Raw genomic sequence first — 15376 nt, forward strand, 5'->3', positions numbered from 1 at the left:
GCAAATATTTTTCCTTTTTTTTTTCTAATTGAGATATAATTCATTTAGCATAAAACTCACCCTTTTAAAGTATACAATTCTGTGGTTTTAGTATATTCACAGAGTTGCGCAACCATCACCACTACCTAATTCTAGACCATTTTCATCACCCCAAAAAGAAACTCCACACCCAGTTAGTAGTGACTCCTCCTTCCCCTCCCCTTGGCTCTAGGGCAGCCCCGAATTGACGTGGATTTCCTATCCAAGACATTTCATGTAAACAGAATGATACACTATGTGGCCTTTTGTGTCTGGCTTCTTTCACTCACCATAACGTTTTCAAGGTTCATGCATACTGTATCACGTTCATGCATACTGTATCACGTAACTTCATTCCTGTTTATGGCTGAATGATATTCCATTGTATAAATATACCTCATTTTTGTTTATTCATTCATCTGTTGATGGACATTTGGGTCATTCCTACTTTTTGGCTATTATGAAAAGTGCTGCTATGAACATTTGTGTACAAGTTTTTGTTTGAACATACATTTTCATTTCTTTTGAGTATATACCCAGGAATGGAATCGGTGGGTCACATGATAACTGTTTCACTTTTTGAAGCACTGCCAAACTGCTTTCCATAGTGGCTGCACCATTTTACATTCCCACCAGCAATGCACGCAGGTTCCAATTTCTCCACGTCTTCACCAACACTTGTTATTATCTGACTTTTTTATTTGAGGCACCCTAGTGAGTATAAACTGGTAACTCCTTGTGGTTTTGATTTGCATTTCCCTGATGAGCAAGACAGGCTGAGCATCATTCCATGTGCTTGCCAGATATTTGTCTATCTTCTTTGGGGAAATATCTATTCCAATCATTTTTGCATTTTTTAATTGGGATATTTGTCTTTTTACGTTGAACTGTAAGAGTTCCTTATATATTCTGGATACTAGACCCTTAGCAGATGTATGATTTGCAAATATTTTCTCCCATATGATAGGTTGTCTTTTCATGTTCTTGATAGTGTCCTTGGATGCACAAAACTTTTTTTAACTTTGATGAAGTCCAATTTATCCATTTTTCTCTTTGGTTTCTTATACTTTTGGCATCATATCTAGTCTGAGGTCACCAAGGTTTTCACCTGTCTGAAGAGTTTAATTTTTGTTATCACATTTAGGTCTTTGATCCATTTTTAGGGTTTTTTTGCGTATGGCGTGAGACGGGTCTAAGTCCATTCTTTGCACGTGGATTTCCAGTTGTCCCAGTGCCTTTTCTTGAAAAGACTATTCCTTTCCCCGTGGCATTGTCTTGACACCTTTGTCGAGTATCAGTTGATGATGAACGTGAAGGTTTCTTTCTGGACTCTCAATTCTATGCCATTGCTCTATGTTTATCCTTATGCCAGCACCACACGGCCAGATTTTTGTAACTTTGTAGTAGTTTTGAAATCGGGGAGTGTGCTTCCTCCAGCTTTGTTCTTTTCCAAGGTTGTTGTGGCTGTGTTCCTTGCATTTTATTCCCATGTGAATTTTAAGATAAGCTTATCCATTTCTGCAAAAAAAGACAATTGGAATTTTGATAGGGCTTGCATTAAATCTGCGTATCCATCTTGGGAGTTTTGCTATCCTAATTGCAATATTAAGTCTTCCAAGCCACAAACACAGGCTGTCTCCATTTATTCAGGTCTTATTTGTTTAATTTCAGCAATGTTTTATATTTTTCAGTGTAGAAATCTTGTACTTCTTTATTCCTTAATATTACATTATTTTGTATGCTACTGTAAATGGAATTTCTTCTTAATTTCATTTTTGGATTGTTCATTGCTAGTGTATAGTGATAAAGCTTATTTTTATATATTGATACTGCATCCTGCAACATTCCTGAACTCACTTATTAGCTTTAATAGTGTGTGTGTGTGTGTGTGTGTGTGTGTGTATTCTTTGGGGTTTTCTATGCATAAGATCGTGTCATCTGCAAATAGAAATAGTTTTACTTCTTTTTTTTCAAATTAGATGTCTTTCTTGCCCAATTGCTCTAACTAGAACCTCCGGTAAGTACAATATCGAATAGAAGTGGCAAGAGCAGACATCCTTGTCTTGTTCCCGATCTTAGGGGGAAAGATTTCAGTCTTTCACCAGTAAGTATGATGGTAGCTGTGGGCCTGCATGAAGTTCCCTGTATACGTAGTGTGTTGAGTGTTTTTACCATGTAAAGGTGTTGGACTTTGTCAAATGCTTTGTTTTCATGCTTCAAATGGGATTATGTGTCTTTTCCCGCTTATTCAATAAATATTTAGAGTCTACCAAATATCAAGCAACTATTCTAGGGACAGTGGAGGAAGACAATCCCCATATTGTCATAAAGATTATATTCCAGCCATGACAGCCACAGTACGCCATCCTCTTCCCCCACCATACTGGAGCCCTCACTTTACCCCCATCTCCAACTTGGCCTTGTGCTCCACTTAGCAAACTCCTGCTCATTCATCAAAGCCCAGCTCAAATATCCCTACCTCTGAAAAGCCTTTCCCAGCTGGCTGCCTCTCTATTAATGCCTGCTATTGCACTTAATCTGATCTGCCTCATTCATGAGCTTGAGCTTCTTAAAGGAAAGAACTGCATCCTTGAATGTTCTCATTGGGCAAATAGAACATTCCATGAGTGGCTTCAATGTGTTCCTAGAAATGAGACAAAGTTAGGTCAGAACTCCTCTGCAAGTAGGACTCCAGCTCTCACCCTTCTTCCTGGTCATAATTCACTTTCCATAACAGATGTGTAAGTTTCCCGTAGCTGCCACAACAAATGACCACCACCTTAGTAGCTTAAAATAACAAATTTATTCCCTTGAAGTTCTGGAGGCCAGAAGTCCGGCCGGGCCGTGCTCCCTCCACAGGCTGAGAAGAGAATCCTTTGCCTCTTCCAGCTGCTTCCAGGCGTTCTTTGGCTGGTGGCCACATCGCTCCAGCCCCTGCCTTTTTCTAAACGTAGCTGTTTCCTCTCTGTGTCTTCTCCCCTTCTAAGGACACTTGCCGTTGGATTAGGGCCCACCCGAATCCAGGATGATCTCATCTCAAGATCCTTAAATTAATTACATCTGCAAAGGCCTTTTTTTCAAACAAGGTCACAGTGAAGGATTTCAGGTGGACAGATAATTTGGGGGAGGGCACCGTCTGACCTGCTACTGCAGGCTTCACAGGGGACCGGGTTTTCTCCTTCCTCCTCTTCCTTCTGTGTCTAAGAGTTAAAACCCCAGAATGGGGCAGGAAACATTCCCAGTGGCTCCACTGAGGGCGTCTATATGAAACTCCCTCTTTAGGCCTCAGGTAACTTGCTTGACCTCCCTAGACCTTCATCTGTAGGATCGGGGAGGTCTGACAGGACGGATCCTTGAGGATTCTCTCAACACTTCACATACTAAGGAGACAGGCAGATAACTTACATGCCCTTTTCTCGAACAAAATACACCAGCCTGGAAAGGCCTTTAAATTATTTTGGAACTGCTTCTATCACTGGACAACATTGTCTAGAGCAGTCGGCCCCAACATAGGGTGCACCTGCCCCACATGATAGGCAAGGTGACTGCTCAGAGAGGGAGAATATCAGAATTTCTACTTACGTGGGATTTACAGTGTAGAGATTAGCACTGTAGCACTATGACTTAATAAATAAATTAATACGCAACAGTGGAGGTGGAAGTATGCTCAGAAATCTTTTCTTTTTGGCCAGGCACGGTGGCTTCTGCCTAGAGTCCCAGCTACTCAGGAAACTGAGGCAGGAGGATCACATGAAGCCAGGAGTTTGCAACCAGCCTGGGCAGCATAGTAAGACCTTGTCTCTAAAAAATAATTTTTTTTTTAAATTAGAGTATGTGACCAAAAAGTTTGGAGGCCACTGAACTAAGAAACTAGTTAAGTCAGTAGCCAGACTCATCATTTGACAGCCTGACAAATTGTGGGTGAAGCATCATGATTAGTTATCACAGTTAGTTATTCCAATGTGGTTTTTGTCCTTAGAACATAAGACCCTACCACAAGACCTTATCAACTTGGGCTTTGAGCAGGGTTTACTCTCCAATTTACTAATTTTCAGTTCAGAACCTGGCATTGAACCTGGCAAGCTTTTTATGTAAAGGGTCAGACAGCAAGTGTTCCAGGCTTGGGAGGCCACACAGTCTCTGTAACTATGCAACTCTCATCATAGCACTAAAGCAGCCAGAGACGATACATAAAAGAATGGGCATGGCTGTGTTTCAATAAACCTTTATGGACACCAAAATTTGAATGTCACGTAATTTTCATGTTACAAAATGTTCTTTTTATGTTTTCCAACCATTTGAAAATGTAACTCAGGTTGCAAGGCCAAATACAGGTGGTAGACTGTGATTTGACCCATCAACTGTAGTTTGCCAATCCCTGATTTAGAAACTTTAGAAACGTTTTTTGTTTTTTGAGTCAGGGTCTCACTCTGTCACCCAGCCTGGAGTGCTGCAGTGGCGTCATCATAGCTCACTGCAGCCTCAGACTCCTGGCTCAACCGATCCTCCTGCCTCAGCTTCCCAAGTAGCTGGGACTACAGGTGTGCGCCACCACGCCCAACTAATTTTTCTATTTTTTGTTAGAGACGGGGTCTTGTTCTTGCTCAGGCTGGTCTCGAACTCCTGACCTCTCTGATCACCTTGCCTCGGCCTCCCAAAGTGCTAGGATTACAGATGTGAGCCATTGCACCAGCCAATTTATGTTTCTTAAGTGTGATTCTCTATGGGCAGAAAACAAACAATGGGACATGCAAACATTTGAGGACATAATAAACCTATTTTCATATCAATACCTCCATATCAGGCATACACAAGAAATATAAACTGTGGGAACAGAAAGCTACAGAAATCCCATATCGACACAGGGATGGAGAGCATTGTATACCTTACCTGGATCCAGGACTATCGATGAGGGGGCGACTGCAGGGCCTCCTGCTGCCACAACCCGCAGGCATCGTCACAAAACACTCAGCTTCTGACTACAGGTTCAAGCTGCTGAATTTTCTAATGTCTTACGATTAATATGTTATTCTAGTTGGAACCTCCCTAATAACTAAGAGTTCAAACATCAACCTTTGTGAAAACCAATCTTATCTGGAATCAAAGGTAAGACAACAAAAGTTAAAACATTTTTTGTGATACCCAAAAATCTACCCCCTAAAGTTTCCCAAGAAAGGCTACTGAAGAAAGGGACAAGAATGACTGCCTGGACAGGGGACTGGGGCAGGGCGGCAGTCCAGCGATTTTCACTTTGTATTCACTCTCACCTCCCTGTTGTCTGGTGTCACATGCTTATTCAAGCAAACAACTAGCCAGAAAAGTAAAACTAAGTATTCCAGACTAATTTAGCATCCTCCTAGCCACTGCACCTGGGCATGATACTCAGTGGTAATTCTTCATTAAACGATGGCGATTTGGAACCAACAGTATGGCCCCTGCCTGTCCTAACCAACAAGGCACCAAACGCCCAGAGTGGGCAGCTTTCAGAGGACGAAGCCAAGTCGCTGAGAATTGGACTCTAAAAATAAGCATTCTGCACATTTCTTTTAGCCTCTTCTTTCTCTCCATAAAGGCCTCCACAGATGGCTTCTTTACATCATGCTCCCAAATGACTAGCTGATAAATATTCATACTTATGGAAATGGTATTGTACATAGTCCAAACCCCCAGCCAATTAACATTTGTATTTTCTCTATTTCAGGGGTAGTGCCCTTTGTTCCAGGGACTTGTCCATAAACAGCACACAAATGTGTGCGTGCACCTGTGCGCACACACACACACACAACCCGGGACACCAGTTATTTTGCCTCTTTATGACTAATTTGCCTAGGGCAGCGGTTCTCAACCAGGGGTGATTTTGCCCCTCAGGGGACATTTGGCAATGTCTGGAGACATTTTGGGTTGTTACATCAGGGAGTGGGGGGTGGTGAGTGTGTACTGCTGGCATCTGGTGGGTAGAGGCAGGGATGCTACCAAGCATCCTACAAAGCCCAGGACAGCCCCCACCACAAAGAACAATCCAGCACAAACGTCAATAATGCATGGGCCCAGGCAACACACGGTGAGGCTGACACAGGACTTGGGGACAGATAAAACACTAAGGGAAACAGGTCAAAGCAAACTGGACTGTGGCAGAAATCAAACTCGACAGGGCTGGTGGAAGCTCTATTAGTCTGCTGTCTCGTGTGTTATTCCAATTAATATTCAATTTATTAAGGTTATGCATTTAAGAACTGAAGTTGCCTTTCAGTCTTCAAGCTGAACTTAGAAATATTTTAGTCAAATTCCAGTTAAAACTTACAACACTCCCTTGTTCCTCAGTTAATGCTCAATTATCTCCCATATCTGACAGATTAAATTCCCCTAAACATTAACACCGTTTACGAATTTGATTAAATTCCCATATGCATTTTAAGCTACAAGATGAGTATGATTCACCCAGGCCTTTCAAACTCCACAGAGAAACCGGGTCCCAAACAAGCCATACTCTAAAGGCGGCTAAAACCCACCCGCGCAGCCCACCCCTCCCTCCCTCCTAGCACCTTTCCGCAGAGGTCTGGACAGCATCCTCGCTCCGGCCACACCCCTCGCTGGCTCCCTGACCTCTGTGCCTGTCTCACCTGTTAAGTGACAGTACCAAGGGAAGCTGTGAGGGTGTAAATGCGAACCGTGTGGACAGCTCCTACCCTGCCAGGAGGCAAAGTGACCCGCAGGCTGTTGTGTGTGACAAGCCCTTCTCACTTCTTTCCTGTCCATTCCCAGTTCTCCGACTTCCTGGTCTAGTGGCAGGAGCTGGACTGGACTCACCCAGCCACTATTTCTCCAGCCTTGAGCCTCAGAGCTGGGAACTGGTGTGAGACAGCCACACCCCTCCTGTCACACCCACCCACGCTCCCAGCACCTGCCCTGGATGTTTCCTGCCAGCTCTCCCTTGGTCCTCAGCTCCTGGGGTCAGCGACCTCCTTAAGGGCCCCCCTGACCCCAGGCACTCTCAGCTCTCCTGAGGTTCTTCCCAACTTCCATGACCACCGACAATCTCCCCTGCTCACCTGCTTACTCCCCCGCCGTCAGGACGCCCCCGTGAGCACCACTGAGAGAGGCACGTGGCTGAGAGAGGCACCTGGCATGTCTCTCCCCGAACAAATGAATAAGGGAACCAATTCCAAAAACATCTGAAACTTAAAGAACTTATAAGTAAAGTTATCTTCCTCACCTGAAAACTAGGATGAAGCCCTGAATAAAAGGACATAGAAAGCACTCGACAGAGAGGGTCAACAGTTGGTGCTCAGTGCTCACTAGCATCATTGTCTACATTCGTTTCCACATTTTTTTCCTGAGACAGAGACAGTCTGTTTCCCAGGCTGGAGTGCAGTGGCGCAATCACAGCTCACTGCAGCCTCAAACTCCCGGGCTCAAGCGATCCTCCTGCCTCAGCCTCCCGAATAGCTGGGCCTACAGGCAGGAAACACGATGCCTGGCTAATCCATGCTTCCCCCTCACACCCCCATAAACAGAGCTCAGATTCTGGACTCACAGATTGAACAGCTGCAGTGAGCCATGCTCAGCCCCAGGAACAGATCAACTAGGGAGCCCTGGGGCCCCAGGTCCCCCAGCACTCGTGGCTGTGCTTGGCTTTGTGGCCTCTTTTAGGAAGATGCTGTGACCCAGTCTCAGGACCGCAGCACTCACTGAAGCTGTGTGGCCCTGAGTCCACTTTCTGCCCTGAAGAGTGCTGTGCCCCATCTTGTCCTCACCATGAGACGTCTTCTCTGAGTCACCGTGAATACAACATCACAGAAAGTCCTCCCCTTCAGTGGGAAGAAGCCCCCTGGTACAGCTCAATGGGAGCTTTGAACTTGGACAGACGGAGCACAATGGAAGAAGCATATTTATTTATTTTGTTTAATTTATTTAAGAATCTTACAAAAACAAACAAAAAAAAAACCCCAAAACAAAAACACAACAAAAAAACTAAATACAGAATTTGTTATGCTTCATGGGTGATTGCTTTTACTTGCAAGAGTAAACCTTGCTAAATGCAGCCGACACATTTTTATTGCATGAGACCGATTTTGTAAGTTACATATCAAAATGGCCGGAACAATCAATTCTGGACACTTGGTACCGGATTCCCACGAAGGCTGAAGGAAGCAGTGCAGTATCACTAGAACAGTGCGTACCCCTCACACGCTGACAGACACTCCCGAACAGAGTAGCAATATAAAAAAGGAGATTTAAAAAAAGAGAATGAAATAAAAACAAGAGTTTACATCCACCTTTGTTTCAAATTGTCTTTGGATTCCATCAGATGTTGTTGTCTCAAGATGCACCATGTCAGATCAGTAAAGGAGGAAGATCTACACCTGCATATAAAAGCATCCTTTGCTCAGAGGAGGTAGAACCTGGCAAAAGTTTTATTGCAGAGATACCGTGTACCTCTTCCCACCTCTCATGGTTGATGACAGAAACAAGTGGTTATTGAAAAATAATATCAGTAGTTTGCAAATTCAGTATAAACCATGAACGGGTTGATTTTTTTTCTGGTAGCGGTGAGACTGCATTGTGCTATGTAGAAAAAAAGCTCTCCCTGCCCCATAAAGTGGAAGTCAGAAAGAGCGCTCAAGCTTCTTTATCCTCTTCAGTGCCACGAATACTGTCATAGCAAGGCAGGTCCTGAGCGTCCACTGGCCAGAAATGTCTGCTCGGGCACGAGTGGGCTTCAGGGCAGGATACTAGGTCGGGGCCTGCGGAGTGACTTTCACCCTGGGGGAGGCCTGAATTGCAAATATCAGAAAGAACTGACTTTCGCGGGCTCTCTCCCTTGCTCAACTCTGCACTAAAGGACATTCTTCGCTGACCTGTGCCCTGGCCCTGCCACACTGCTGCAGCCAAGGCGCCACTGCTGCGAACCGCACGGTTCTACTGCTCCAGGGGCGCCAGAGGAGGAGAGCTGGGCAAGGAGGGTTTGAACAGGGGATTTGCACCGGAGGCAATCTGTGACAGACCCTGATTCATAAAAGATTTAGTTCTCAAGACTTGTCCAAATGCAGACAGCTTTTAAATTCTCAACAAGTCTACGAGTTGAATAGTAATGAATGAAACTTATACATGAATGAAAGGCCCAAGAAATGCACACAGCAATCCTTCCCAAAAGTTACAGAGGAACATTTTCTTAATGCCAAAAACCCAGTATTTGCCTCCCGGGTGAGGTGACAAATACCACCTTTTTAAAGAACCACCCATGGGTCTTCCCTAATCACTAAAAATGCCTCAGTCCAGGTTTACGGCTGGCGTAGTCAAGACCAGTCCCACAGCAGGAGGGTGGAGAGCAGCATCGGCTCAGGGGACGGCTCAGGGGACGCTGCAGGCCCCTCAGCGGGCACCTGCCTGCGGTACCCTCTAGCGGAGTCACCCTGTGAGCTGACGGCTGGGGGAGCCTCCACAGCGGCTGTGTTGCTCCCCTTTGGGGGACAATTGTTCCTTAATAAACATTCTCTAAGGTCACCTGTCGCTAATGCACCAAGCCTGTCTCCCACCTCTCTCTATAGCAACAGGCTACAACAGAGCAGGTATTGCCTGTGTTCATTACAAAGAAAATTTCTGCTTATTATTTGTAGGTTAAAAGTATATGCCCAACTTCTTAACTGAACACGAAACGTGCCGCAGCAGCAGGCCATAAACCCCCATTCAAACCTACAAGACGTCCCTGTCAGGTGAAAGCCAGAGACGAGGGGAGGGTTTTGGTGCAGACCTGGAAGGATGGGAGCAAGTCGGGTTTACTGCGCTCAGAGCCAAGTTTGATCCCAAATGCACTGAAGAAGTTAGAGGAGCTTAAAGCAAGTCTTGGGAAGCAATTTTTTTTTTATGTGAAAACATCAGGCTCACTATAGCTTCCAAAGAACAACATAAATGGGCATAAGCCAGTCATACAATGACAAAATCAGAAACAGCACTCAAGTGCATTCCCCCGATACAATGCATTGCACACGATAAAAATTATAATAAAAATGCAAAACACAATCAGGCATGTTGAAAAATATTAACACAAAACAGATAAGAGTTCTATAACAAAGATGCACAACTGAATTCTAACATATAGGAACAAATTCAATTAAGAAGTTTTCTATACTTTTCTAAATTAAAAAAAAAAAAAAGATGCCCCATATGGGAAAGTCAAGAAAAGAATAAATAGAACTGAAGGCAAGAGGGAATAGGGAAAAGGGAAAAGCAAGTGGGCAGGGTCCCAATTTACAGGAAATATTTACATTCAAAAGAACTTAACATTTCTATATATACACAGTTATGTACACATATAAATACAGCATAAAATTAGAAGGTGGGTTTTGGATTGAACCTCAAGTACTCAGAAAAAGATTGCTAGCTAGCTTGAGTTGTGGGTATCTAAGTGCGTTTCTTTCACTTCAAAGACATTGCATTTGTATTAGACAACTGGCATCCAATGAGAGATTTGTTTTTGCAAACAGTTTTTGCTCTCAGCTGTAGCCATGACATGGAACGTTCGTTCGCTACATCTCAGCTGCAAATGAATGAACACATGCGCAGTGTGCAGGGGTGTGGTGTTAGTCGGGGAGACTGAAGACACGAGGAAGGGTAGTCAACCAACGCTCATCAGCAACGCTCACTAGCACCACTCTACCAAGTATCACTCAGGGCCACTTTCTAAATGAGAACACTATAGGGACCTTCCTCTTCATCTGTCATCAAGAAAAGGATCCAAGGGGAACTCCTGTCCCTACCTCCTAGTGAAATGAGCAATCATTTCTAATCTGTTGGCCTTTTCCCTCACGCTACCGTGGGAAGTGGAAGGGAGAGGGGAGAAGGCTCTTTCTCAACTGTGAATGCTGTCCTGGTACCCTTTCTTCTAACAGCATCACATGGAGACCAGCAAACGAACGCTCCAGGGGCTACAGCCAGAAAACTGTGCCTCTAAGATATTATAGTCCTCTGGAGCTTAGTAATCTAGAATTTTTACAACTACAGATGAAGCAAACTACAACTAAAGGTTTATTGTTACAACTCAAAAAAAGATTTCTCGAAGTGCTAAATTAACTGAATTAGAATAAATATATATATATATATACACACACATACACATACTACTACATTGCTTTGGATGCAGGTTCTTGGTAATTTATATATACATGTAAAGAGAAGATATTGAAGCATGTATCTGCAATTTAGCAGCAAAAAGAGAAAATTGCTTAACATCTACTTTTTGATCAAGTTGTGTTTAAAGAAACAGACTAATAATACCTTTATAGATTGCTATCATTGGTAGCACATCTGGATAATCCCACCAAACTGCAGATAGAGACCTTGTCCTACGGAGGTTGCTAAATTAGGGGAACACTAACTCCCCCAGAGAGCAGCTCTGGACTCAGGAAGTGGTTTTCAGTTCAATCGATATTGAAAACTCTGAAAACACCAACATGATTTCCAATCAAATCTTTGTGCTCAGAGCCATATTGCTAAAACGGGAGAAAAGGCATTGCAGAGGCCAAATGGACTGAAGTGGGGTTAAAACAAGGCCTCTGGATTCTGATGTGGCATTTAGATTCTGTAATAATCGGACCTATTTTACAGAAGTTAACTGTTATGAAGACTTGATTTTTGATAGAAAAGGACCTTGAATGCTGGGGTTTCTCATGGTGGTGGACCTGAACTTGCTGACTTTTGTACGGGCACAGTGTAAAGGTCGGATGTCCACCTCCAGGGGGCGCGTGCTAGCCTCTGGGCACAGGGCGCACCTGGAGGGGTGTGGGCACGCAGCACCCCCGCCCCCGTTCATCCACACCAGTTGCTTTTTTGAAGTCTACTTTGAGAGGGCTTTCAGAGGCCTTTTTAAAAATAAGTAACAACAACAAAAAGCTGTTCTACAAAAAAATAAGTAACAACAAAAAGCTGTTCTACAAAAAAATAACATACACCCCTCTGTATCAAGATGGCTATTCCAGAGCACACACTGCACCATGAACTATGGGGGTGGAGGGTGGTCACTTAACTGCATGTTAAAGAATCCTCACACTCATGCTGCTTTGAAAACACCATAAAAAACCACAACCTGCTAAAAAAGATACCCTCCCACACAGAAAGGGGAACTGGGGTAACAGCCCCTGAGAGAACACCTTCTGCAGTCCTGCTGTTCTGTCTCACTGCGGGAGGGTTTGTGCGCTTCCCTTCCCCAGGTCTAGCGGTTTCACCTAAGTGTGCTGACGGAAGCTCACTGGACCACCAGTTTAAAACCAGAAGCACTAACTGGAAGTTTTGCTCAAGGTGGGGACAGTTCTGCTCTGGCTGCCAGCTAAGTCTAGTGGTCCTAACAGGGGACATTGGTTGACATACAATGGATCACTGCCTGAGATATATGGACTGGATTGAGGATAAAAGTTGCATCCACTGGGCAAATGTGCCAAAGAACAGAACTTATTCTCAATTTGTTCTTTTAGGCACCAAGAACGAGTAAACCCAAAGAAAGCTTATGGTAAACTTGACACAACCAAACTCAAGCTAAAGAAACACAAGAGGATGAAAGTCCTAAGCTTTCCTTCAGATTTCGGTCAGTTAACATACATCTTATCCAATTCTGTGACAAGTTTAAAAAGTTACAAAGGGAACGATTCACCTTAAAAAACATTCAAAGGTACTATCATTTTACCCCTTCCTCAATACCATCTCAAATTTTAGGGATAGGTTTTAAGCTAAACCACAGGGCTACCTGGAATGCTGAGACAACACAAAAGTTCTGCAGAGTCCCTGTTACAGAATACTTCTGAAGGTCACCGGTGGGGGCCTAAACAAGAGTCCACTTCTTGTTAGTATAATAACTTTTTATTTGACATCTACAAGATGCTGGTATCTTGCAGCTTTTGACCAGGTTTATACAATCTCAATTTTTCAATAGTGCAACCTGTGCAAGCAAAAAAAGAAAAGAACAGAAAAAAAGAAACAAAAAGACCAACTATCCCCTCACTTGTTTTTATAAACATCTATTATAGGCGAAACAAAACTTACCCATAGTATAGATAAGTGTCTATTCACATTTGTACATTACCATTTTAAACAGCTTGAGATAAACTCTACAATGTCTTACAACACATTAAACAATATTCAAGTTACTAGGTAACAACAATACAACATTAACAAAAAACATACAGCAGAAGCCTCAAGTGTTTCCTCATTGTCTAGTTTACAACTCAAGTACGGTTTCCTTTTTATGAATGACAAAGCAAATTAAAGAAAATGAAGTAAAAAAAGATTGCTTGCAAGATGAAAGCCAATTTGTATTTCTTTCTAAAACTATCTTTAAGTTGCAAATGTAACTTTAAGAGGCTTATAGCCATTTTTGCAGCACACATTAGGAATATTATTAATACATTAAAATTAACTTTTAAGATATTTTAATCACAAAAAATGTATGTACTCATTACCTTGATGAGAAACCTGGGGCAGGGAGGAGAATTGGGGAGGGGTTCGCAGGGATGGAAGCAATACCCAGGTATAAACACTATAAAAATGCAATAACCGATGCTGTACATCTACAAACGTTTCCCTCCGTGACTTGACTTCTGTGTTAATCTGTTTACGCATGCTTTCAAAGACATGCACCGTCAGAACAAAAGCTAGAAAAGAACCTGAATGCATGATATGCAACCTTTCATTTCATGCTTCAATAAACCTATTGTTTAAGTTGGAAAAAGAAACCCATATATATTTTCTATATTTATAGACTCAAAACACATGCATCCAGGGAGAACTCCCACAGCAATGACATGGATGTACTGTGTTAACCCTGAGCACTGTATAACATAAAAGTAAAGCCAGTTTGGGAAGTTCCAAGCATTTTAAACCAACTGTGGTTTGTAGCATTTAACAAACTCACAGACAGACAGACACACGCACACACACATCCCCCTCTGCTCACCCAAAGTAAAAGGGTATGGGAAGTACCAAGGGAAAAGCAAAAGGAAAGACATATGCACTACCGTCGGCACTGCTGATTTTCAGTTTTGCTATCTATTCCAGGTTTGTCCTTACTCCCAAAAAAATTAACTAGAGAGAGCACAACTGAAAAAAATATATAATTCTTTGGAAACTGTCCCTGATTTTTATGCAAATGATATGCTTCAACAGCATTTCAGATACATCCATGTTGAAAACCTGTCTGTTCTTTACGCATTGCTCAAGTTGGTGATGCTCTGTGGATGATGTTGTTGCCATAGCTGTTTCTGCTGGACCGCAAGCTGTTGAGACTGGTCTGAAGTTGAAAGGAGATTTACAAGAGGAGACACACAATTTGCCGGAATGATCAAACCTGTAATTAATAACAAGAATTTATAAAGTTGCATCCAGTAGAAACTATACTGTATTTTACAGCTTCACAGCAGATTCCAAATGAGGCATAATATTATTTGTAATGAACAAGAACCTCACACAAAAATTACATGAGTACCTATTAACTGAAATGGCTCACTGAGGCGTAATATGACTCTTCAATAGCGTTCCCCCCAAGTGCCCACGCGCATGCATGTGTCTACTGAAACGCCATGTTCTTACTGGAGGGACAGAAGGCCAAGCACAGCATTTTTCTGTCTACTATCTCTGCAGTTCCACAAACATATGCAAATACCACCTTCTTTTCATATACTAATGCACCAAAAGGACAAAAGTTGCGAATCCAAATGCTTATTGAAGCAGGTGACTCTGAAGTGGACACAGAGTAGATATTAGCAAACTGGAAAAGCATATGACCTGTGAAAGGAACTCCTGATATGAGAGAATGTGAGCTCAATGTTCCAGATAAGCTGTTTTTGTTGTTTAAAGAAATCCAGCCTTTTTTTTTTTTGAGACAGTCTCGCTTTTGTTGCCCAGGCTAGAGGGAGTGCCGTGGCATCAGCCTAGCTCACAGCAACCTCATATTCCTGGGCTTAAGCGATTCTTCTGCCTCAGCCTCCCGAGTAGCTGGGACTACAGGCATGTGCCACCATGCCTAGCTCATTTTTTGTATATATATTTTTAGTTGGCCAGATAATTTATTTCTATTTTTTAGTAGAGACAGGGTCTCACTCTTGCTCAGGCTGGTCTCGAACTCCTGACCTCGAGCAATCCACTCGCCTCAGCCTCCCAGAGTGCTAGGATTACAGGCGTGAGCCACCTCGTCCAGCCGAAATCCAGACTTTTATATGAAACTTCTTGATTCTTAAATGTTGGCAACTAAAATGAAAACTTGCAACCAAAAATACTTGGGGGTCAAGAAATAAGTTCCTGGGCTGACTCTGTCCCATAGGCTGCCAATCTGCAGTTCAAGATACAGACCAGGGCTGCTGTAAATAAAACAAAG

The 15376-nt window shown here is 43.0% G+C and overlaps 1 protein-coding gene across 3 annotated transcripts in view; it reads right to left on the reverse strand.

The window, feature by feature from the left end:
* Positions 1 to 12848: 12848 nt before the first annotated feature.
* Positions 12849 to 15376, reverse strand: part of SBNO1 (strawberry notch homolog 1) — a 50675-nt gene continuing 48147 nt past the window's right edge. For all 3 annotated transcript variants that reach the window (XM_045534962.1, XM_045534965.1, XM_045534963.1), the window contains one exon: positions 12849 to 14350. In XM_045534962.1, the coding sequence (XP_045390918.1) occupies positions 14208 to 14350 (143 nt within the window). In that variant the 3' untranslated portion in view covers positions 12849 to 14207. The remainder of the gene's footprint in view (positions 14351 to 15376) is intronic.

This window comes from Lemur catta, chromosome 21 (genome assembly GCF_020740605.2).
Source record: "Lemur catta isolate mLemCat1 chromosome 21, mLemCat1.pri, whole genome shotgun sequence".
NCBI classification, from domain to species: domain Eukaryota; kingdom Metazoa; phylum Chordata; class Mammalia; order Primates; family Lemuridae; genus Lemur; species Lemur catta.